A 24,184-nucleotide genomic window follows, 5' to 3' on the forward strand; every position below is an offset into this window, starting at 1 on the left:
CCTGCACCATCAAAGGCACCATCAGGCGTTTCTTTACAACAACCCACCATCTCTCAGACATTGGAGCGGCGGCAGAAATACACTGCTAACCACCCACACGCGCAAGCCTTGAACGCCAACATCGCTAAACTGCTGGCCCAGGAGATGTTGGCGTTCCGGCTTGTTGAAACTCCCGCCTTCCTGGACCTGATGGCAACTGCGGCACCTCGCTATGCCGTCCCTAGCCGTCACTACTTCTCCCGGTGTGCCGTCCCCGCCTTGCACCAGCACGTGTCACTCAACATCAGGCGGGCCCTTAGTTCCGCGCTTTGCACAAAGGTCCACTTGACCACCGACGCGTGGACAAGTGCATGCGGACAGGGACGCTACATTTCACTGACGGCACACTGGGTGAATGTAGTTGAGGCTGGGACTGCTTCCCAAACTGGCCCGGTGTACCTCGTCTCCCCGCCTAACATTCCTGGCAGGGACACGAGAAGAACACCCCCCTCCTCCTCCTCCTCTACCGCCTCCTCCTCCGCCACCGCCTCCTCCTCCGCCACCGCCTCCTCCTCCGCTGTTAGATTGACCCCAGCTACGAGTTGGAAACGTTGCAGCACTGGCGTTGGTAGACGTCAGCAGGCTGTGCTGAAGCTGATCAGCTTGGGGGACAGACAGCACACTGCCTCCGAGGTGAGGGATGCCCTCCTCGATGAGACGGCAATATGGTTTGAGCCGCTGCACCTGGGCCCAGGCATGGTCGTTTGTGATAACGGCCGGAACCTGGTAGCAGCTCTGGAGCTTGCCGGACTCCAACATGTTCCATGCCTGGCCCACGTCTTCAACCTAGTGGTGCAACGTTTCCTAAAGAGCTACCCCAATGTTCCAGAGCTACTGGTGAAAGTGCGGCGCATGTGCGCCCACTTTCGCAAGTCGACAGTAGCCGCTGCTAGCTTAAAATCTCTCCAGCAACGCCTGCATGTGCCACAACACCGGCTTTTGTGCGACGTCCCCACACGCTGGAACTCAACGTTTCAGATGTTGAATAGAGTGGTTGAGCAGCAGAGACCTTTGATGGAATACCAGCTACAAAACCCTAGGGTGCCACAAAGTCAGCTGCCTCAGTTTCACATCCATGAGTGGCCATGGATGAGAGACCTTTGTGACATCCTACGGGTCTTTGAGGAGTCCACAAGGAGGGTGAGCTCTGAGGATGCGATGGTGAGCCTTACAATCCCGCTCTTGTGTGTTCTGAGAGAATCCCTGATTGACATCAGGGATAACTCAGATCACACAGAGGAGTTAGGGATAGCATCCGATCCGTCACAGCTGGAGAGTAGGTCCACACATCTGTCCGCTTCACTGCGTTTAATGGAGGAGGAGGAGGAGGAGGAGGAGGAAGAAGAGTTGTCCGATGATGTGATGGTGATACAGGAGGCTTCCGGGCAACTTCGAATCGTCCCATTGTTGCAGCGCGGATGGGTAGACATGGAGGATGAGGAGGAAATGGAGATTGAACTTTCCGGTGGGGCCAGAGGAGTCATGCCAACTAACACTGTGGCAGACATGGCTGAGTTCATGTTGGGGTGCTTTACAACCGACAAGCGTATTGTCAAAATCATGGAGGACAACCAGTACTGGATCTTTGCTATCCTTGACCCCCGGTATAAAAACAACATCTCGTCTTTTATTCCGGTAGAGGGGAGGGCCAATCGCATCAATGCTTGCCACAGGCAATTGGTGCAGAATATGATGGAGATGTTTCCAGCATGTGACAGTGGCGGCAGGGAGGGCAGTTCCTCCAGTAGGCAACCAAGTTCTCACCGGTCCACACAAACGAGGGGCACACTGTCTAAGGTCTGGGACACCTTGATGGCACCCCCTCGCCAAAGTGCCGCCACGGAGGGTCCTAGTGTCACCAGGCGTGAGAAGTATAGGCGCATGTTGCGGGAATACCTTTCCGACCACAGCCCTGTCCTCTCCGACCCCTCTGCGCCCTACACGTATTGGGTGTCGAAGTTGGACCTGTGGCTTGAACTTGCCCTATATGCCTTGGAGGTGCTGTCCTGTCCTGCCGCCAGCGTCCTATCTGAGAGGGTGTTCAGTGCAGCCGGTGGCATCATCACTGACAAGCGCACCCGTCTGTCAGCTGAGAGTGCCGACCGGCTCACTTTGATAAAAATGAACCACCACTGGATAGAGCCTTCATTTTTGTGCCCACCTGTGTAAAGCACCCCAACATGAAACTCCATGTCTGTACTCAACCTCTCCAATTCCTCCGCATCCTCATACTCATCCACCATAAGCGTTGCACAATTCTGCTAATACTAGGCTCCCTCCAACATGATTTCCCCCAACTCTGCTGGTTAGAGGCTCCCTCCACCCTGATTTCCACCAACTCTGCTGGTTAGAGGCTCCCTCCACCCTGCTTTCCCACAACTCTGCTGGTTAGAGGCTCCTTCCACCATGAATTTGCCCAAACTGGGCTGTTTAGAGGCTCCCTCCACCATTAATTGGTCCAAACTGGGCTGGTTAGAGGCTCCCTCCACCATGAATTTGCCCAAACTGGGCTGTTTAGAGGCTCCCTCCACCATGAATTGGTCCAAACTGGGGTTTTTAGAGGCTCCCTCCACCATGAATTGGTCCAAACTTGGCTGTTTAGAGGCTCCCTCCACCATTAATTGGTCCAAACTGGGCTGGTTAGAGGCTCCCTCCACCATGAATTGGTCCAAACTGGGTTTTTTAGAGGCTCCCTCCACCATGAATTTGCCCAAACTGGGCTGTTTAGAGGCTCCCTCCACCATGAATTGGTCCAAACTGGGTTTTTTAGAGGCTCCCTCCACCATGAATTTGCCCAAACTGGGCTGGTTAGAGGCTCCCTCCACCATGAATTGGTCCAAACTGGGGTTTTTAGAGGCTCCCTCCACCATGAATTGGTCCAAACTGGGGTGGTTAGAGGCTCCCTCCACCATTAATTGGTCCAAACTGGGCTGGTTAGAGGCTCCCTCCACCATTAATTGGTCCAAACTGGGCTGGTTAGAGGCTCCCTCCACCATGAATTTGCCCAAACTGGGCTGTTTAGAGGCTCCCTCCACCATGAATTTGCCCAAACTGGGCTGTTTAGAGGCTCCCTCCACCATGAATTGGTCCAAACTGGGGTTTTTAGAGGCTCCCTCCACCATGAATTGGTCCAAACTTGGCTGTTTAGAGGCTCCCTCCACCATTAATTGGTCCAAACTGGGCTGGTTAGAGGCTCCCTCCACCATGAATTGGTCCAAACTGGGTTTTTTAGAGGCTCCCTCCACCATGAATTTGCCCAAACTGGGCTGTTTAGAGGCTCCCTCCACCATGAATTGGTCCAAACTGGGTTTTTTAGAGGCTCCCTCCACCATGAATTGGTCCAAACTTGGCTGTTTAGAGGCTCCCTCCACCATTAATTGGTCCAAACTGGGCTGGTTAGAGGCTCCCTCCACCATTAATTGGTCCAAACTGGGCTGGTTAGAGGCTCCCTCCACCATGAATTGGTCCAAACTTGGCTGTTTAGAGGCTCCCTCCACCATTAATTGGTCCAAACTGGGCTGGTTAGAGGCTCCCTCCACCATGAATTGGTCCAAACTGGGTTTTTTAGAGGCTCCCTCCACCATGAATTTGCCCAAACTGGGCTGTTTAGAGGCTCCCTCCACCATGAATTGGTCCAAACTGGGTTTTTTAGAGGCTCCCTCCACCATGAATTGGTCCAAACTTGGCTGTTTAGAGGCTCCCTCCACCATTAATTGGTCCAAACTGGGCTGGTTAGAGGCTCCCTCCACCATTAATTGGTCCAAACTGGGCTGGTTAGAGGCTCCCTCCACCATGAATTTGCCCAAACTGGGCTGTTTAGAGGCTCCCTCCACCATGAATTTGCCCAAACTGGGCTGGTTAGAGGCTCCCTCCACCATGAATTGGTCCAAACTGGGGTGGTTAGAGGCTCCCTCCACCATTAATTGGTCCAAACTGGGCTGGTTAGAGGCTCCCTCCACCATGAATTGGTCCAAACTGGGGTTTTTAGAGGCTCCCTCCACCATGAATTGGTCCAAACTTGGCTGTTTAGAGGCTCCCTCCACCATTAATTGGTCCAAACTGGGCTGGTTAGAGGCTCCCTCCACCATGAATTGGTCCAAACTGGGTTTTTTAGAGGCTCCCTCCACCATGAATTTGCCCAAACTGGGCTGTTTAGAGGCTCCCTCCACCATGAATTGGTCCAAACTGGGTTTTTTAGAGGCTCCCTCCACCATTAATTGGTCCAAACTGGGCTGGTTAGAGGCTCCCTCCACCATTAATTGGTCCAAACTGGGCTGGTTAGAGGCTCCCTCCACCATGAATTTGCCCAAACTGGGCTGGTTAGAGGCTCCCTCCACCATGAATTGGTCCAAACTGGGTTTTTTAGAGGCTCCCTCCACCATTAATTGGTCCAAACTGGGCTGGTTAGAGGCTCCCTCCACCATTAATTGGTCCAAACTGGGCTGGTTAGAGGCTCCCTCCACCATGAATTTGCCCAAACTGGGCTGGTTAGAGGCTCCCTCCACCATGAATTGGTCCAAACTGGGTTTTTTAGAGGCTCCCTCCACCATGAATTTGCCCAAACTGGGCTGGTTAGAGGCTCCCTCCACCATGAATTGGTCCAAACTGGGGTTTTTAGAGGCTCCCTCCACCATGAATTGGTCCAAACTGGGGTGGTTAGAGGCTCCCTCCACCATTAATTGGTCCAAACTGGGCTGGTTAGAGGCTCCCTCCACCATTAATTGGTCCAAACTGGGCTGGTTAGAGGCTCCCTCCACCATGAATTTGCCCAAACTGGGCTGTTTAGAGGCTCCCTCCACCATGAATTTGCCCAAACTGGGCTGGTTAGAGGCTCCCTCCACCATTAATTGGTCCAAACTGGGCTGGTTAGAGGCTCCCTCCACCATGAATTTGCCCAAACTGGGCTGTTTAGAGGCTCCCTCCACCATGAATTTGCCCAAACTGGGCTGTTTAGAGGCTCCCTCCACCATGAATTGGTCCAAACTGGGGTTTTTAGAGGCTCCCTCCACCATGAATTGGTCCAAACTTGGCTGTTTAGAGGCTCCCTCCACCATTAATTGGTCCAAACTGGGCTGGTTAGAGGCTCCCTCCACCATGAATTGGTCCAAACTGGGTTTTTTAGAGGCTCCCTCCACCATGAATTTGCCCAAACTGGGCTGTTTAGAGGCTCCCTCCACCATGAATTGGTCCAAACTGGGTTTTTTAGAGGCTCCCTCCACCATGAATTGGTCCAAACTTGGCTGTTTAGAGGCTCCCTCCACCATTAATTGGTCCAAACTGGGCTGGTTAGAGGCTCCCTCCACCATTAATTGGTCCAAACTGGGCTGGTTAGAGGCTCCCTCCACCATGAATTTGCCCAAACTGGGCTGTTTAGAGGCTCCCTCCACCATGAATTTGCCCAAACTGGGCTGTTTAGAGGCTCCCTCCACCATGAATTGGTCCAAACTGGGGTTTTTAGAGGCTCCCTCCACCATGAATTGGTCCAAACTTGGCTGTTTAGAGGCTCCCTCCACCATTAATTGGTCCAAACTGGGCTGGTTAGAGGCTCCCTCCACCATGAATTGGTCCAAACTGGGTTTTTTAGAGGCTCCCTCCACCATGAATTTGCCCAAACTGGGCTGTTTAGAGGCTCCCTCCACCATGAATTGGTCCAAACTGGGTTTTTTAGAGGCTCCCTCCACCATTAATTGGTCCAAACTGGGCTGGTTAGAGGCTCCCTCCACCATTAATTGGTCCAAACTGGGCTGGTTAGAGGCTCCCTCCACCATGAATTTGCCCAAACTGGGCTGGTTAGAGGCTCCCTCCACCATGAATTGGTCCAAACTGGGTTTTTTAGAGGCTCCCTCCACCATGAATTTGCCCAAACTGGGCTGGTTAGAGGCTCCCTCCACCATGAATTGGTCCAAACTGGGGTTTTTAGAGGCTCCCTCCACCATGAATTTGCCCAAACTCTGCTGGTTAGAGGCTCAATCCACCCTGATTTTCAAAACAAATGTTGGTGCCAACCTCAACTTACTACAAGGGCCAAATTCACTGCTGGTGACAAGCTCTCCTCACTGCAAGTGCCAAATACACATGTTTCAAGGTGTTTTCCTACTGTCAGAGAGGTGGTATTGAGTGTGTAAAGTGTGTAGTTGTTAGGCTGTGATGTTGGGGTAATAGAGGGTCTTTGGTGTGTTAGATGCCCCCAGACATGCTTCCCCTGCTGTCCCAGTGTCATTCCAGAGGTGTTGGCATCATTTCCTGGGGTGTCATAGTGGACTTGGTGACCCTCCAGACACGGATTTGGGTTTCCCCCTTAACGAGTATCTGTTCCCCATAGACTATAATGGGGTTCGAAACCCGTTCGAACACACGAACATTGAGCGGCTGTTCGAATCGAATTTCGAACCTCGAACATTTTAGTGTTCGCTCATCTCTACACATTACACATTCATGTTGTTTAGCATCCACATTTATTATGCAGTGGCAGGCTGGAGGCAAAGAGTTGGTGGGACTGAGCCAATGTGGAAAACTGTGAGTAATAAATATTGGCTGTAACGTGTTGGAATAATCTAATAGGTGGCAGCCTCATGTGGCAAATAGTAAGTGTGGGTCAATATACTGCATGAGGGACAATACATGGGCAGTATACTAAGTAGACAGGCATGTAACTAGCCAAGACTGGGTCCTATAGCAAACTTTTGACCCCCCACACAGCATAATGCCCCCTTTCCTAGCCTCCACATGGTATAGCGCCCCATTTACGCACACTATAATGTCCTATACTGGTCCCTTAAAGTATAATGTCCCCTTTGCAAGGTATAATTGTCTCCTACTGGCCCCTTTACATAGTTTAATGTCCCCTAGTGGCTTCTTTACAAGGTATAATGTCCAATAGTGGCCCCTCCACACACCTGATAATGTCCCATAGAGTCCCATTCACACAGTATAATGTTCCATAGTGGCCCCTTTGTTGTTTGATGCAAATATTACAAAAAGGTAAATAGGTCTCATTACTTGTGGCAGCAACTCAAAAGGTTGTGGGCCCTGTAGCAGCCACTACGGTTGCTACAGCGGTATTTCTAACCAATATATGTAGGGGTCTATAAATAGCTAGTCGACTCAATACAAGGGGAAAAATTCTGTGTTTTGTAATGGTCAGTAAATAGGCATATACTGTGTGGGACCAATAAAGGGGATATTGTACTCTTTTGGGGACAATAAAGGGGGGCAATATACTGTGTGTAGGTCAATAAGGGTGGTGAGTTACTATGTGAGGGTCAAGTAAAGGTCCAATATATTGGGTGTAGGCCAAAAATATGGGTGTTATGCTGTGTGGGTCAGTAAAGGGGCAATATAATTGTGGGGGTCAGTAAAGGATGCATTGTTCTGTGCAGTAGCCAGTATACTGTGTGTGGGGCCTATAAAGGAGGCAGTATAGTTGTAGGGGTCTGTATAGGGGGTGTTATATTGTGTGTGGGCCAGCAATGGAAGCATTATACTCTGTGGGGACCAGTAAAGGGGACATGAGTCAAATTCTTTATTTTTGCCCACCATCCAATATGTAACCCCTTTTTTTGCCCCCCCAGTGTATGAACCCCTTTTTATTAGCCCGCCACATGGTATATAAACCCCATTTTTTGCTCCCCACAGTATATGGCCCAACTTTTTATTGACCTCCACACTATATGACCCCTTTCATATGGCTCCCTCAATATATGACCCCATTTTGGCCCCCACACAATATATGACTTCTTTATATTGCCCCCACACTGTATCTGACCTCTTTTTATGGCCCCCACACAGTTTATGACCCCCTTTCATACCACTTCACACATTATATGACCCCCTTTTTAAAGCCCACCTACAGTGTATGGCCACTTTTTCACACACACCGCACCACCTCTAAGTTTAGGACCCCTTTTTTCCTCCCACCCCACGCATAGTAGCTGATAATTTTTACTCACCTTTCCAGGCTCCTGTACAGGCCACCCTCCATTGCTGCCTCTAGGGTGCACTGTAGCCGATGCTGAAGAATGTAGAACTGTATGTAGCATCCCGTTGTTCTTCAGCATCATGAGGTAAGTGTAGCGCTCCCTAGAGGTGTCATCGGAGGATAGCCAGGACAGAAGCATGGTTAGGTGAGTAAAAAGTATGAGCTGCTGCTTTTTGCAATAACACAATAAGTTGCGACCGATATATATATATATATATATATATATATATATATATATATAAAAAAGTTGCCCGCTAGTTTAGTCCATGAGGTACCACTTGAAGCCATTGCCTCAGGTCACCTCATGGAAGGAGTGCCCCTGCTTGTGATACATGCTTACCCCAAGATGTGCCAAAAAGAACAAAAATTAAAGGGGTTCTCTGGACAAAAAAAAAGAATTTAGAAAGCTTTGACCACGTTATATAAGAAATAAGAAAACACTGTACACCACACATCAATACAAAGCAAACAACAACAATTCCAGTGTTCCCATTGGTTTCCACTTCCTACACCTAGGACCCGCATCAACACACAGGAAATGACCGCTCAGTCTATCACTGTCCACAGTGGTGGCCCTTGCTGTATGTTGAGAGGAACCAGGAGGGGGGGGGGGGGGGCGGAGGCTGGCAGGGAACCCAGGAGGTGTCAGAACGAGGGTTGGTGAGGATTTTTTTTTTTTAAATTTACACCATTCTGAGTCTTTTTAATTTTTATCATATGGAAAAAGAGCTGTTGGGTATAAATATTAGACCCCTAATCACACAGGTTGTTTTTTAAACCCCTCCATCTTGTAAAGTACCAGGGATATTATCAAGATCGCTTGCTACAGCTTGATACCCCTTTAACATTCCCAATAACTTCTCTTACATTGCTAACCCTATGGTGATTACTGTCATGTCATCCAAGCTTATAAAAATAGCACACATCCACCACCAATGCATTCTATATTGTGAATAGTATTCGTTTTATCACAGCCTTCTCATTTCCAGCACTTATGTAAATATGCATGTAGGTCAGATAATTTAATAACTAAGTGCATAACATTATACTCTTTTAGGAAGGCATCTAGTTAAAACATGACAAATCCTTTGACATTAAAGTGGATGTTGTTCACAAGGCGAATATTTTCCCAGAATCATCACTATGGGAACTTCACTATATCTACAATACAGTATAAGAGAGGTTTAAAAGAGATTATCTTTCTGAAACCAATCCACTCTTTGAAGTTATCCTTGACTTGTTAGCATTAGGATACCCTTATAAACCACATCTATATAGGCACTCTCTAATTTTCTATAACAAATGTTAAGTCCATAAAGGCAAAATACCCATATTTTTATTTATACAGTCCATTATGATTATATTTACCATTATATTCTATGAATATAGTATTTTTCATGCTTCTCTTAAATAGTATATTCCTAACACTGTAACCAAATTGCTATTAATACACTGTATTATGGTTTACAGGTTACTTATATATCAGATCTATTATGTAATATCATTTTAGATATAATATGGATCCAAATATTCTTCCTTTCCAAAAGTAACATTATCTATCTTTTGTTGAAAATATCTTTTTCTTGGTGCAAATAGGTAGACTGTACCTATATTCACTATCTATTGGAAAGTAGCTTCCTGTAGGTCGGTTCCAAACATTCAAGGCTTATTTTCCATTTGAAAGAGATTTTCTGGTTTGTCTTACATCCCAAGTCATGCCTTCCAATAGTTGGTGTTAGAGGCACAGTTTGTTTTATCGTCAAGGAAAACTAATTTTATATTTTCACCCAAAATTCATAGTGGAGCATGAATGGCCATTAGGGCTGCCTGCAAAAGAGTTGTAATACCCCCTGGACCCAACTTATGTTGAAATATATTGAAAGTTCCTGTCAAGAAATGATGACACCTGTTTTACCCTGTGGTCAAAATAAAAACAGGCAAGATGCTCTGCCAATAGTGGTCACACCCTGGTGCACAAATAGCTCAATTATTTACAGATTGAGGCCAGTGCCTGATGTAGCATAAACGACGCGGCTTGGCTGCGGTGGAAACACCACAGTAAAAAATGTGGCATTTTACAGTCACTATATAGTGGATGGGATTCTAGTGAAACCTATCCCCACACTGCGGGAAAAAATGTGCAGTGGAAAAGGCTGCGATTTCCAAAAACGTTGCAGTTTTGGAAATTGCATCATGTCAATTCTGCCTATGGAAATGGTGACTCCCCTGTAAGTATAATTGAAGCAGAAAGTGAAACTTTCTATGAAAAGCGCTGTGGGAAAAAACTGCAATGCATTGCTGCCGCGTTCTTTCTCACAGTGCTTTTTTGCTATGCCTGCTATGTGGAGCCTTAGCTTAAAGGTTGATTTTCTCTGCAGCAAGATTGCATGCTGATAAATAAAGATATCGTCACAATGCCACCAACAGCATCTACAACAGCATATACATGCCACAACATAAGGGGTTGTCCAGGATACTTTTACACTAAGGCAAACACCTTCACCCTACATACCTTCTAACTTACTTTACATAAAAACATATTTAATTACTCAAAACACTGCTAAAAGTATTTGGGTGCACTTATTAACCCATTAATAGCATTTTTTTTAAAAAAGATTTCTCACCTGGAAAACCCCTTTAATGACAATCTGTGGAACATGAAGTTGACATACTCCATTACTCAGAGGGAATTAGACTTTTTAGGTTTAAAAATAAAAGTGGATCACAATGGTGCACTACATACAGCAATCTTTTGTACTACGTGCCACCTCAGCCCACCTTTGACATGTCATTCGGGCAATCCCTGTGGGAAAATTCATTAAAGCAAGGAGGATCTGGGATACGGAACATGTATTTGAGGATCAAGAAGATGATCTGAAATGGCAAATTTTATCAAGGGGTTATTCCTCTACAGGTAGTGAACAGGGCTACAATGAGCGAAAACAGCCAATCACACACACCTACTGTCATTTAAATATTGGGAAGTTAAACAGCCACAGGTAAGAAAAGTGATAGACCATGGCATGTCTTAAGACAAGGCAAAGATCTCCATTAGGTGTTACAAGTGAGGGCCCTATGAACAGCCAAGTGCAATGAAAGTTGTAGAGATGTTTTAGTTAAAAGTCATTACATCCCACCTACCTCAAAATTACTTTTTTCAACAGGGGTCCTAAATGGAGATCTTGAACATGTGGAAACGATTCAGCTTGTAAGTATATAATTAGATCTGAAACGTCATGGATTCACAACTTCAAAAGTATAAAAATGACACATACTATGAAATGCAGGAGTAGAGGAGTTGTGTACTATCTAGAACATGGGTGCCCAATACGTCCATCGTGATCTACCGGTCGATCGCAATGGACGTATACGTCGATCGCGGGATGCAGCCAGGGATCCCCGGTGTCTGCTTGTTCACAGTGCAGGCTGAGAGTCGACTCAGCCCCAGCCTGCCAGTGTCCAGAGATAAGTCTCAGCCTGCGCTGTGAACAAGCAGACAGTGGGGATCCCTGGGCCGCCACAGAACGCCGCTGTCTCCTGCTCTCACGTTCCGCCCGGCCCCGCCCACATGCCCGGCCCCGGCCACAGGCACTCCCCGCCCCGCCCACAAGAAGTGGGCAGTAGATCTTTCAACTTGGTCATGTTATAAAGTAGCTCACATACTGACAAAGTGTGAGCACCCCTGATCTAGAATGTCCCTAAGGATTAATTTATATTGGGATGATGTCCTCAGAAGTACACGTGAACATTCTGGAACACTTGCGTGATACTCGAGAAGGAGTAGAATCATCAAACCACATGTTGGAACTTAATCTCAACCGAATAGCACAACATGACAGGGATTGCTATACACATTAGGAAGAACCTTAAGGTAAGGGTTACTGACCAGGTCCACTTGTGGAGTAGACCAGATTTCTACAAATTGAGACCAAGTGTATCGTCGAATTACAAAACCCTGTGCTTCTTATAGTTACATCAGATGGCACTGGCAACTGGGTACAGATATATTCATTGGTATTATAAAACTAGGATATATCTATATAAAAAATGGTGGTATTTTGTATCTATAGGAACGTTTGGTATTTCACCCATCTCATAGGGTATTACTTTACGGATAGCATATTTCAGTTTTAATGTGTAGTTTTAATTGTGTATCCTTGCCTTAGAGGTGGAACCGATGTGGAATATCTTATTTGTGATATGGATGGAAGAATATATACATATCATTATATATACCCTATGCAAGAGAACTATTATATAAAAATCATGACTAATCATTACATATATGTTAATTCATTGTTTTATGTCTTAATATTCACAAGTGGTTTTGTACATCACTATTTGTAGTCACCTTGATTTGTGTTTTTGCTTTGTTCACTTCACTACTTAATAGGCATAATTGTATTATTTACATATATTTTCTTCACTTTCTATTTTTTCATATATTTGTATATATTTTCATTATTATATTTATTTTTGTTTCATTATTTTTTCATTATTGATTATTAATATTTTTAAATTTTAATTTTCTTTTCATATTTCCATTATTTTTTCAGCTCCTTATTGTCATTTATTTTCCAACAAATTAATTAGTTTTTCCTTTTTATATATTTAAGCAGATTTTTCATAATAGTGTTTCTTTATTCTGCACATATTACATTTATTTCTACCCATAGAAGGGTGTACAAATTACTTCCATGTATATGCAGATATCTAAGGTTATTACATACATTATATACAAGCTTGTGTTATACTTATTCCCCTTTTTTCCCTCCATCTAATATGACATACAGTATAAGGATATTGATAGTTCTAGGTATACCTGGTTGCGATGCTGCTGCTCTAGATTCATTGACGTTGTAAAGTAATAGATTGGGCATGTGTAAACTCGCGCTATTGATTTAGTAAAGTAATAGATTACACTTGCTCGAACTCTCTATGACATTTGCTTTATTACAGATGCACGAGATCTCAATGGAAGGGATGAAGCATGCTTCCTTCAATGTGTAATTATGGAAGTGATGCAAATTCCAGATGTGGCAGTATGGTGGCGCCACTATAGAGGTTAAACACATCTGGGGAAGTGCATTTAAGGCTGAGGCCCCACGTGGCATCCCACAGGAAAAAAGATCTGCAGGAAAAAATGCGGCTGTATCGTATAACGGTTCTTCCCATAGCTTCAATTATACCTACAGGGAAGCCACCAGCGTTTTTGTAGGTATAATTGATATTTGACGATTTCCAAAACCCCAACAATTTTGGATATTGTCATGTGTATTGTAACACAAAGTGGGGATGGGATTCGCTACATGGCGCTCGCTTCGCTATGGGTTTGCGCCACATGGGGCCTGGCCTAAGATTGATTGCTGGCCTCCACCTTGAAGTCCCCTGATGAGGCTGGGAGAAACATGTGTTGGGGCTGGAGGTGGAGGTCGTGGCACTTCATGGTATATACTGGCTTGACTACTTTTGTTTGGGATTATTATTTATGACTATCATTAATTTGTGCTTCAGCACATAATTATTATAGTCCTGGGATCAATATTGTTGTTAATCCCCTTTGCTGTGCAATGATTATAGACTAATAAGGTCTCTATTACATTTGCACATGCTTGTTTATGCTATGATTGAGGTCCCCAGGCACATTTAATATTTTGCAATGTGACACAGGTGAAGAAAAATTGAATAGTGTTTACATACATGCATGAATTGAAGTATATTATGTACTGATATGCACCGTGCACTTCATTTTTTGTAATTATTTATTGATATTTAGATTTGTACGCAGAATTATAATGGTGATTGGCCTATCAATTTATACATATTACGGTATTTATGCACATACATGGTGCACTTTATGTATATTCTTGGTGGGATTATGTAAGCATGATATATACATTATTGAACATCATTGTATTTATATTCAGGTCCATGAACTGCCGCGACCTTGGCCTGACGTTTTTAATGGTTTAATCTCCTTTTTGTGTTTCTAATAAAACTGTTTGGATACATTTATATTTTTGAGGCATTTTTTTTCTTTATTGTGAGCTATATCTTTCCTGATAGGAATGTGTTGAACATATAGCCTTTACCATTACATAGAATAGAGAGTATTATAAGTTATTTATTAATAGCATAGGGGGTGTTCACACTTTCGCCTGATGTCCATCCGTTGTGAATACGCCTTAATATCAGAAAAATAGATTGGGATCGGTTTGCAGACAGTCTGTTTAAAAACCCTTTCGCTTCAATGGGTTTTTAAAACAATCTGCAGGTGTCAGTTTACAGCCTCTCCACCGTGTATCCGCTCTTTTGGATGGAGATTAGAGATGAGCAAGTACTGTTCGGATCAGCCGATCCGAACAGCACGCACGCATTGAAATGAATGGACGTAGCCGGCACGCGGGGGGTTAAGCGGCCGGCCGGCGTCAAAGCGGAAGTACCAGGTGCTTCCATTCATTTCAATGCATCCGTGTGTGCTGTTCGGATCGGCTGATCCGAATAGTACTCGCTCATCTCTAATGGAGATCCAAGTCGGACATGCAGGACTTTGTGTCTGTCCAAAAAATAAAAAATAAGGATTCACGGCGGAGGGGCTGCCAGACATCTGTGGATTGTTTTAAAAAAACATTGAAGTGAATGGCTTTTTAAACAGATCATTTGCAAACCGATCCCAATCTGTTTTTCTGATATTAAGGCAGATTCACAACGAATGGAAACCAGGCGCAAATGTGAACGTCCCCTTACACATAGTTTAAAATTATTTTGGTGCTGGTATATGGTATATTTTTAACCATCTGAAATACTTATAATGTTTTTCTTTGAGGAGATTCTGTTGTTAAAAACATTGTCTCTTACAGCATAATAGTTTTACAGAGCAACAGAAACAAGTGGTTTCATACCTGGATACCTATTGAGGAACGCCGTTTCTTAAGGAAGTCATCTGACTTGGTCACAAGAACAGCCTTGTCACTCGTGCTCCTAACAGAGCTGCTTTTACTCTCAGAGGCATGACGCTGTGCTGCAGCTGATTCCAAGGCAAGATTCATGGCCTTGTTACTATCCAGGCTGTCTGTGGAGTTGTAATGACCCCGGCCATCATGAGGCCATGGGGATATCCTTTGAGTCCGGCTATCATGATAGGCATCCTGGGTAGACTCTGTACTGCTTTGTGCTGTCACTGAGATGAGCGGTTTAGAGGTGGTACGTGGAGGAACAGGAGGAGGAGTCTTCTTATAATTTGCGTAGGAAACAGCTGTGAATAGAATATAAGTGAAGATGCCATTTATTATAATGCAAATGCAAGAATAATCACAGTTGTCAAAGAATGGCTGTCACAACTGAATAAAAAATGATGATACTTCTAAACATAATAAGATAGTTTGTAAGGCAAAAAAAAAAGACAAAAGACTTTCCCAGTTCAGCCTGTACCCTGCAAAGTTGGTCCAGAGAAAGGCAAAAATATGGCAGTAAATTAGAATAAATCTGCCAACTTAAAATTTACTAAAACATGGCTACTTGTACATTTTTAAACTCCATATGAAAATAAGCAATAATGTATTATGATCACTTTGCTTTCCCCAAAAAATAACGATAAAAGTGATAAAAAAATTCATACATACTAAACATTGGTACCAATAAAACGTAAAACTTGTCCCGCAAATAAAGTGCCCTGACATATCTCCATGTCAGGATTTGAACCTAGGGACTTCAGAGTCCCAGGCGGCAGCTCTGCAAACTGAGCTATTCAGCCTCTTGGACAGCTCCAGTGCTGATCCGAGCCTAGTTCCCGCTGGCTCTAATTCCAGTTCCTGCCTCTCTGGGTTGCTCCACCCTGTTCTCTGATTGTGCTTCCTATTTAAGCCCAGCATTGGACTTCCTGCTTTGTGAGATTATTGTGTTCTGCATGTGATCAAGCTTCCTTACTGCCCTGCTGCTGACTCAGACGCTCATCTCATCTCATCTCATCTCGTGTACTGACTACTGGCCTGTTCCTGACCACGGTATTTGCTCTCTCCTCCAACTCTGACGCTCACCTCGTGTACCGACCTCTGGCTTTCCCTTCTGACGATTCCTTGGACTTTGATTCGGCACCTCACCGCTCGACTGTTACCGAACCCTTGGCTAGCTCCCGACCACGTTTCCAGCCTTACAAGTAAGTCTCCATTCAGGTGGTAGCAACCTTAGACTCCAAACCAGACCCAAAACCGTTACAGAATAATCTCGCCCAAAAATGGAGTCTGTTGTGACTACCTTGAGGCAGCAAGTGGCTGAGCTTCAAGAATTTGGTTCTACTTACCAAGAAAAATTTTGTAAGTTACAAACCCTTGTGCTGGATCAACAACGAGATATCATGGAACTGCAAAAACAACTCCTGGAAATGCGCAATTCAGGTTCAGATTTAAATACTCGTATGCCTCTGCCATCAAAGTTCAGTGGGGACCGTCACCATTACCGAGGATTTCTTAACCAATGCCGTATCTACTTCCAAATGCAACCTGCTCCTTTTACTAGTGACAGGAAAAAAGTGCTATTTATCATTAACCTGCTGTCAGATGAAGCTCTAGCATGGGCATCCCCTTATGTGGAAAAGAACTCTGAGCTCCTCAATGATTTTGAAAACTTTATCATTGCTATGGATCAAGTCTTTGATGACCCAAATCGTTGTGCCACAGCTGAGACCAAATTACATAACCTGTGTCAAGGACGTCGCTCAGTTGCTGAATACACAGCGGAATTTCGACGTTGGGTAGCTGACACCACATGGAATCTAGCAGCCCAAAAGAGTCAATATCGACGAGGTTTATCAGAGCTTGTAAAGGATGAGCTTGCCAGAGTTGAGGCTCCTGATGGTCTGGAGGATTTTATACAATTGAGTATCCGTATTGATCAGAGACTTACTGAACGTAGAAAAGAGAGACTGCGTATATTTGGAAACCAACCCACCTATTCTTTCAGTCACTCAGAATTGAACACTCAGCAAAAGACTGAACCCTTATCAGAACCTATGCAGATTGATGTAATCCGAAAATCTCTTTGTGCCGTTGAGAAAGAGAGGCGTCGTACAGCAAATCTGTGCCTCTATTGTGGGGGATCAGGACATTACGCCATTAATTGTCCCAACAAGTTTCAAAGGTCTATAGCCTGCACCAGTGCTAAGACAGACATCAATCCTGAACTCTCTGAACTGCCGGATTCAGTTATGCAGACCATCTCATCTGTGACCCAAAATGAAAACAAAATGTATTCAGCATCCTCTCATTCCAATACAGGTCATGGTTGGGAGCCATAAAATACAGTGTTCTGCCATGTTAGATTCTGGCGCAGGTGGAAATTTTATGGACTTACAATTTGCGCTTGACAATAACATTGCACGTAGAATAAAATCCGTGCCAATTGATATGGAAACTGTTGACGGTTCACCTTTGTCATCTGGACCTGTAACTCATGAAACAATGGAACTTGGAATCTGTATAGAACCTGCTCATCATGAAACTATTAGTTTTCATTTGATTTCTTCTCCCAAGTTTCCCGTGATTTTAGGAATTCCATGGTTTGCTGTCCATAATCCTTCTATCAACTGGGAATCACGGACTGTTACTTTTCCTTCTGAATACTGTAAGGACAATTGTTATATGTGTTTAGCCATCCAAGAGCAAACAAAATTTTCCAAGATTCCTCACCAGAATTATGAGTTACCACCACAGTACCAACAGTTCAGTGATGTCTGCAGCAAGAAAAAAGCTGATCAACTACCTCCTCATCGTCCTTATGATTGTCCCATTGAGTTGCTGCCTGGAGCTACTATTCCTTTTGGCAGAATTTACAATCTCTCTGAACCAGAATTAAAAGTGCTCAGAGAATACTTGGATGAGAATTTAAAGAAAGGTTTCATTCGACCCTCCTCATCCCCAGCTGGGGCACCTTTGTTCTTTGTGGAGAAGAAAGACTCAACTTTAAGACCATGTATTGACTACAGAGATCTAAACAAGATGACTATTAAAAACCGTTACCCTCTTCCTCTAATTCCGGAGTTGCTAGAAAGACTCCGTTCTGCTAACATTTTTACCAAACTAGATTTAAGAGGCGCCTACAATCTTGTACGCATTCGTCCAGGGGATGAGTGGAAGACTGCTTTCAGAACTAGATATGGACATTTTGAATACCTGGTTATGCCTTTCGGTCTCTGTAACGCCCCTGCAACCTTTCAACATTTTGTGAACGATGTGTTTCGGGATTGCTTGGACCAATTTGTTGTTGTGTACCTTGATGACATCCTTATATTTTCAGACACCTTGGAGGAACATCGCAGACATGTTCAATTAGTCTTCGAACGTCTATTGGAGAATAATCTTTATATCAAACTGGAAAAATGTGAATTCGAACAAACAAAGATCCAATTTCTTGGATATATCATCTCTCCAGAAGGTTTGAGTATGGATCCTAGTAAAATCAAAGCTGTAATGGATTGGCCCACTCCAAGAAATCTTAAAGATATCCAGCGATTTATAGGGTTTGCGAATTTCTACAGGAGATTCATAAAAGACTTTTCAAAAATCATCTTACCAATCACTTTACTCACAAAGAAAAGACAAGTATTTTTATGGTCCCCAGAGGCACAAGTTGCTTTTGACAAACTAAAAACTCTCTTCACTTCGGCGCCCATACTGGTCCATCCAAACCCTGAATTACCTTTTGTGGTTGAAGTGGACGCCTCAGATTATGCTGTGGGAGCTGTCCTGTCTCAACGAGTTGGAGACAAGATGCAACTCCATCCATGTGCTTTTCTTTCTCATACCATGTCATCGGCAGAAAGAAATTATGACATAGGAAACAAAGAACTGTTGGCTATTAAAGTTGCGTTCTCTGAATGGAGACATCTTTTGGAAGGAGCTAATCATCCAGTAACTGTGCTTACTGACCACAAAAATTTAGAGTTCATCCGTACAGCTAAAAGATTGTCGGCAAGACAAGCAAGATGGGCCTTGTTTTTCTCTAGATTTAAATTCATCATTTCTTATCGTCCAGGTTCAAGAAATGGCAAGGCTGATGCTTTGTCCAGGAATCTTGCTGAACCAGAGGAGGGGTCTAAAACAGAGTCTACTATTTTATCTTCCAAAAATTTTGTAGGAATACTGGACTCCAAAGATCTCTTAACCATGCTCAAAGAAGGATATCAGAATGACTCCTTCCTCAACCATCCTTCTAAAGATGTGGACCTTTGTTTTAACCCCTTAGCGACCCTTGACGTAACTGTACGTCATGGGTCGCATGGGGATGTATGGAGCGAGCTCACACGCTGAGCTCGCTCCATACACGGCAGATGCCGGCTGTATCATACAGCCAGGACCTGCCAATAACAGCAGCGGTCGGTGCCCGAGCCGATGGCTGCTGTTAACCCTTTACACACTGCGGTCAAACGTGACCGCAGTGTGTAAACGGCGCCGGCGGCATGGGCGCCGCCATGTTTCGCCGATCGCCGCCCTCCTGAACGTCACATGAGGGCGGTGATTGGTTGCTATGACAGCCGGAAGCCTATTGAAGGCTTCCAGGCTTGTCTCTGCATGAGATCTATTAGACGATGCCAGAGGCATCGTCTAATAGAAGTGCTGGGATTCTGCTATTCACTGCAGTACTGTAGTATTGCAGTGAATAGTATGAGCGATCAGACTCCCTAGGTTTCAAGGTACCTAAGGGGTCTGATCATAAATGTAACAGAAAAAAAAAAAAAGTTTTTAAAAGTATTAAAAAAATAAAAAAAATATAAAAGTTCAAATCACCCCCCTTTCCCTAGATTAGCTATAAAAGTAATTAAAGAACATTAAACATAAACATATTAGGTATCCCTGCGCTCCAAAATGCCCGAACTATTAGAATATTAAAACATTTATCCCGTACTGCGAACGGCGTAGCGGCAACAAAAATAAAAACCGCCAAAAAGCGTTTTTTTCAACACTTTGCCTCCTATAAAAAATTGAATAAAAAGTGATCAAACCATCAGATCTTTCCCCAAATGGTATCAATAGAAACGTCATCTTGTCCCGCATAAAAAGACACCACAACCAGCTCCATTCATGGAAATATGAAAAAGTTACAGGTGTTAGAACATGATGACACAAAATTTTTTTTCTATTTTGCAAAGTTTATCATTTTTTTAAAAGTATCAAAACATTTCAAATACTATATAAATTTGGTATCACCGTGTTCGTACTGACACGTAGAACACAGGTAACATGTCATTTGTACCAAACAGTGAACGCTGTAAAAATTAAACCCATAAGAAAATGGCGCAAATGCATTTTGTCTCCAATTGCACCTCATTCTGATTTTTTTTCCAGCTTCCCAGTACATTGCACAGCATATTGAATGATGCCATTACAAAGTACAATTTGTCCCGCAAACAATAAGCCATCATGTGACTCTGTGAACTGAAAAATGAAAAAGTTATGGCTCTTGAAATGTGAGGAGGGAAAAACGAAAATGTGAAACCAAAAAATGGCCGGGTCCTTAAGGGGTTAAAGAGGGGTTTTGGAAGCAGGAACACAGAATATATGTTCCTGAAACTGCTCGACTTAAAGTCCTCAAATTGGTCCATGATTCTAAGCTTGCAGGGCATCTTGGAGTGATGAAAACTTACGACTTATTGCTTCGTTCATTTTGGTGGCCTAACTGTAAGAACGATGTTAAAAAATATGTCTCCTCCTGTTTAACATGTGCACGAAATAAGACACCGCGATCTTCTCCTCTAGGTCTTCTTCAACCACTTCCAGTTCCATCTAGGCCTTGGGGATCAATTTCCATGGATTTTATTGTAGACCTTCCCCCATCTAAGGAAATGACTACCATTCTTGTTGTGGTGGACCGACTCACAAAGATGGCCCATTTCATTCCAGTCAGAGGAATTCCTACTGCAAAACAAACTGCAGAATTAATGATTAAGGAGATATTCAGGTTGCATGGAATTCCTGACAATGTAATTTTAGATAGAGGTGTTCAATTCACATCAAGGTTTTGGAAGAACTTCTGTACAGCCTTAGGAGTAACAAAAAATTTGTCTTCTGCTTTTCACCCTCAGTCTAATGGCCAGACGGAAAGGACAAACCAAACTCTTCAACAATACCTCCACTGTTTTGTTTCTTACCTTCAAGATGACTGGGTGGACTATTTACCAACAGCAGAATTTGCCTACAACAACTCCAAACACAGTGCTACATCTCAAAGTCCATTTTTTGCTAATGTTGGCCTACATCCAGTATTTATTCCTAACCTCCCTCTTAGTATTCCTATTCCTGCTGTTACTGACAGATTAACAAAATTGCAAGAAACCCAGAGGAAACTAAGAGAGATGCTACAAGAAGCCCAAGAAGTCTATAAAAAAACAGCGGATAAACGTCGTAAAGTATCTCCTACCTATAAAATTGGTGATAAGGTTTGGCTATCTACTAGAAATCTGAAAACACATGTTCCATCTCCAAAATTGGGCCAAAAATTCATAGGACCATTCCAGATTTCTGCACAAGTCAACCAAGTTGCTTTCCGGCTCGAACTCCCTAATAGATTGAAAATACACCCTGTATTCCACGTATCATTGCTCAAGCCATTCAATGAAAACCCGTTTCCAGGGAGAAATCAGCCACCTCCTGCCCCAGTAAAAGTTCAAGGGGAGGAAGAATATGTTGTTGAAAAAATCTTGGACTCCAGACTTTTCAGAGGTAAACTACAATATCTGGTGCAATGGAAAGGTTATGGACCAGAAGAGAACTCATGGGAACCAGAAAGCAATGTTCACACCCCTAGGTTTACAAGGGAATTTCATCTGAGGTATCCTGAGAAACCAGCTCCTAAGATGTCCAGAGGCCATCCTGAAAGGAGGGGACTACTGTCAGGATTTGAACCTAGGGACTTCAGAGTCCCAGACGGCAGCTCTGCAAACTGAGCTATTCAGCCTCTTGGACAGCTCCAGTGCTGATCCGAGCCTAGTTCCCGCTGGCTCTAATTCCAGTTCCTGCCTCTCTGGGTTGCTCCACCCTGTTCTCTGATTGTGCTTCCTATTTAAGCCCAGCCTTGGACTTCCTGCTTTGCGAGATTATTGTGCTCTGCATGTGATCAAGCTTCCTTACTGCCCAGCTGCTGACTCAGACTCTCATCTCAATCTCAATCTCAATCTCAATCTCAATCTCAATCTCAATCTCAATCTCAATCTCAATCTCAATCTCAATCTCAGACTACTGGCCTGTTCCTGACCACGGTATTTGCTCTCTCCTCCAACTCTGACGCTCACCTCGTGTACCGACCTCTGGCTTTCCCTTCTGACGATTCCTTGGACTTTGATTCGGCACCTCACCGCTCGACTGTTACCGAACCCTTGGCTAGCTCCCGACCACGTTTCCAGCCTTACAAGTAAGTCTCCATTCAGGTGGTAGCAACCTTAGACTCCAAACCAGACCCAAAACCGTTACACTCCATCAACTACGGTGGCTGAGTCCCTCTTTCCAAAAGCCATTCCTTTTCTATCTTTCTGTTCACAGTGCAATATGATAACTTAATTTTTGCCGGACAAATTGTACTTTCCACTGGTACCATTTAATATTCTGTACGATTGTTAAGACTAGCCTATGAGCACCTGGCGTGGGCACCTGGGCTTGCTGTGTAGACCCGCCTTTCCCCTATTTAAGGAGGACGTGCCCAGTGCCTTAGCCTTAACTCTGAATTGTGCACGCCAGTGCAATTATTAGTTTGGCAGCAAGCTGCCTAGTTAGGTAGGTAGAGAGAATCTCCACCCTTTTGTTAAAATTGTGGGAACCCTTCCCTAGTTAGTATGGTGGGAATCTCCTACTTTAGGCAGGCTGCTACCTGTGGTTCTCTACAGCAGGTGGCTGTGGTGGGTGCGGCCCAGTAAGCTACTTCGGAGCACACGGTCATGGTTTGTGTTTGTCTTGCAATGCAGTAACTGCAAGACTTTAAAATTCATTTAAGCGGCTGCTCTGTCCTGCAGAGTATTATCTTTAAGCTCTCTGTTCTCAGCTCTATGGTGTTGTAGCCTGGCAGTGTCATCAACTGTTGGGCCTTGTTCGCACCAGGGTAGCTCTGCAGCTCAGAGCCCAGTTGGACTCCAGGATATTTATTATTTATTTATTTCTTTATTCATTTTTTTTATAGTATCCTGCTGACCGTAACAATGATGTACTAGGAAGCTGGTAAAAATTCTAAATGGGGTGGCCTGGAGAAAAATGACATTTTCCCGACATTCTTACAGGCTGTTTTTTTTTAATTTTTTTTATTATGGCATTCACTGGGCAGCCAAGATGACACATTACCTATATTCCATGTATCAGTACCCTTTAAAAAAAAATCCAAAACATTGAATTTTTTTTTTTTTCGTTGAGTCACCATATTCTGACACCCCTAACTTTTTTATATTTCCATATACAGGGAAGCATAAAGCATCTTTTTTTTTTTCCAGGGCCAGATGTATTCTTTTATTTATACCAATTTGGGTAATGTCTATTGCTTTGATAATTTCTCATCCAAATTTATATGAGACACAAAACAGCGAAAAAAAATTCAGTTTGGCTCTTTTAATTTTCTTTCTGTTAAGGCACTCATCAAATGGGAAAAATATTTTTATAAATTTGTATACTGAGCGTTTTTGTACACAGGGATGCCTAATGTATCACCATCACCTACACTATATTTACAATAACTCATACACAGTAAATTCACATCACAATGTTCCCTAGTGTTTCCCAAACAGTATAGTGAACCCTTAGTTAGCGCCAGACAGAATAATGCCCCTTAGTGGCCCCCTTGCAGTATATTGCCTGCTTAGTGGTTTCTCTGACAGTATTATGATTGTTCATTTGCCCCTTCTCACAGTGAAATGCTACCTTCATTTCACCCACACATTATATTATTATGCCCCTCCACACAGTATAATGCTTCCAAGTTGCCTCACACAGTATATTGTCCCTTAGTATGACCCTATTATGTCTGATACATATGTCCAGTATATGACCCTATTATGTCTGATACATATTATTATGTTCTCCTCACATTTGTTTGGGTTTCCTTTGGGTACTCCGGTTTAGATTGTGAGCTATAGAGCTCTATAGGACTGTGATGGATGACGTCTGTGAATACGCTGCGGAATATGATGGGGCTATCTGA

The 24,184-nt window shown here is 43.8% G+C and overlaps 1 protein-coding gene across 7 annotated transcripts in view; it reads right to left on the minus strand.

Moving 5' to 3' along the window:
* Window positions 1-24,184, minus strand: part of DLGAP2 (DLG associated protein 2) — a 748,630-nt gene that overhangs the window by 53,272 nt on the left and 671,174 nt on the right. For all 7 annotated transcript variants that reach the window (XM_075268420.1, XM_075268423.1, XM_075268426.1 and 4 more), the window contains one exon: window positions 14,920-15,272. In XM_075268420.1, coding sequence (XP_075124521.1) covers window positions 14,920-15,272 — 353 coding nt within the window. The remainder of the gene's footprint in view (window positions 1-14,919; window positions 15,273-24,184) is intronic.

This window comes from Leptodactylus fuscus, chromosome 3, assembly GCF_031893055.1.
Source record: "Leptodactylus fuscus isolate aLepFus1 chromosome 3, aLepFus1.hap2, whole genome shotgun sequence".
NCBI classification, from domain to species: Eukaryota; Metazoa; Chordata; class Amphibia; order Anura; family Leptodactylidae; genus Leptodactylus; species Leptodactylus fuscus.